At 56.1% G+C, this 1,606-nt stretch overlaps 1 protein-coding gene across 1 annotated transcript; it reads left to right on the top strand.

Annotated features, from left to right (window-relative positions):
* Nucleotides 1-353: 353 nt before the first annotated feature.
* Nucleotides 354-1,536, top strand: LOC121918667. Its single transcript, XM_042444684.1, has 2 exons — nt 354-449; nt 851-1,536. Exons 1-2 carry the CDS (start codon nt 362-364, stop codon nt 1,528-1,530), a joined length of 768 nt encoding a protein of 255 aa, XP_042300618.1. The 5' UTR covers nt 354-361; the 3' UTR covers nt 1,531-1,536.
* The last annotated feature ends 70 nt before the right edge of the window (nt 1,537-1,606 follow it).

Here is a 1,606-nt window from a genome sequence, read left to right as displayed (position 1 = left end):
GTCCCGGTGGGCCAGCCAGCCAGAGCCGAACCTGTGGTGGTGGAAGAGGAGGTGGAGGAGACTCCAGAGCTGGAATGTTCCCAGGACCTTTTGATGCCTTCTCACGGTAAGATGTGCCAGGGCCCCTGAGGGAAAGGAAGGGGGGAAATGGGAGAAGAGGAAGATGTGGCCCCGGGGTGGGCACAGGACAGAGATGACCCTTGTCCCTTGTCATACAGATGAGCAGCAGGAGGAACACCCCGACTCGGGCGATTCCTCCAGCAGCCAGAGACCTCTGGACCCCCACGCCCTGCTCAGACGAATGTCTGCTGGGGCCGGGAGCTCCAGAAGCAGACCACCATCTCGTGCTGGATCCTCTTCCATGACCAGCAGCTACCGTGACCACTCACCTGTCTCCCGGGCCAGTGCAGCCTCCAGCAATGGCAGTGAGGCCGAAGAGACTATGCAAGGTAAACCCTATGTTTATGTTGACAACAAATGTATAGTGGCGCAAGTGCGGCACAATAGGGCGAACTGCATGGCTCAACTGTGCAATTGTGGCATTGTTTCTTTCACTGCTTACTATGCTGGTATGTTTGCAAAGTTGCTGGGCCAGGGATCATGGGGAAGTAGGATTGTGAGTGTCTCTGGCATAGTCATGTGCTGCATGTGTCCCACATTCCTAAGGCACCCATCCCTTGCCTGTAAGTCTCTCCTTTCCCCATGCCCTTAGTTTGAAATTGTACCTTTTGCCACGTTGGGGAAGCTTTGAGTGAGAGTTCCTGCATGGCAGAATGGGGTTGGACTAGATGGTCCTCAGGGTCTCTACTAACTGTAGGCTTCTATGACTCTCTGGTTGTATGTCCAATAGTAGGAGGACGAACAGAAGAAGAAGAAGAAGCAGTAGCTCCAGCTAGCCCCATAGCTGCCATGACACCAGAGGAGCGTCTTGCAACCAAGAAGAAGAGGTTGCGTCCGTCAGCAGCTACTAGAACTGTGGCGGCTGTGGATCAGCTCAAGGCTTGCTCAGCAGAGCACATGACAGCACCGGTGGAGCAGGGGCAGCGAGCCTCTGAGGAAAGGGAGAGGGGCAGACAGTTCCGCAGGGAGATCATGGAAAGGGCACTGGAATTTCAAGAGAGGGCCGTTCAGAACCAGGAGAGATCAATAGACAGGTCAGACCAGGTGCAGAGGCGACTCAACACCACCTTGGAAGCACAGACTGTTCTGATGGGGCAAATGGTGGAGATCATGAGGGGAGGGCAGGGTGGCACAAGACGCAGAAGGGTACGTAGGGAGCAAAGTGGAAGAGGCAGGGCTGTCCCCAGGGTCGTGGAGGAAGGGGTTGGGCAGCAGGAGCCCCCAGCAAGAGCAATCCTTCCAGCTGAGGAGCAGGGAGTTGCAATGGAGGTGGAACTGTCTCAGCAGCCTCTTGCTGGGCCATCTTCCAGCCTCTTCAGTGACACAGTGGCAGTCCCACCGCCCACAACTCGCCTCCAAAGGCAAAGGGCAACTAGAGGGGGCCTGGGATCAAGGGGCAGGGAGCACTGACAAGGCACTAGGTCCTATGATGTCCCATAAAGACATCATTTCGCCTCCCAGGGTATGTGTTCCCTCCCAGCCCTAT

The sequence above is a fragment of the Sceloporus undulatus genome, unplaced genomic scaffold, assembly GCF_019175285.1.
Source record: "Sceloporus undulatus isolate JIND9_A2432 ecotype Alabama unplaced genomic scaffold, SceUnd_v1.1 scaffold_22447, whole genome shotgun sequence".
Taxonomy (NCBI): Eukaryota; Metazoa; Chordata; class Lepidosauria; order Squamata; family Phrynosomatidae; genus Sceloporus; species Sceloporus undulatus.
The sequence above is the reverse complement of the archived record's forward strand: the minus strand, read 5'-3'. Positions and strand labels throughout refer to the sequence as shown.

What these genes read in the sequence shown, in the direction of transcription:
- LOC121918667 (XM_042444684.1), top strand. Translation starts at nt 362, where the DNA reads ATGACCAGCAGCTACCGTGACCACTCACCTGTCTCCCGGGCCAGTGCA. An exon ending in GGCCGAAGAGACTATGCAAG is followed by an intron (nt 450 to 850) that starts GTAAACCCTATG and finishes TATGTCCAATAG; the next exon opens with TAGGAGGACGAACAGAAGAA.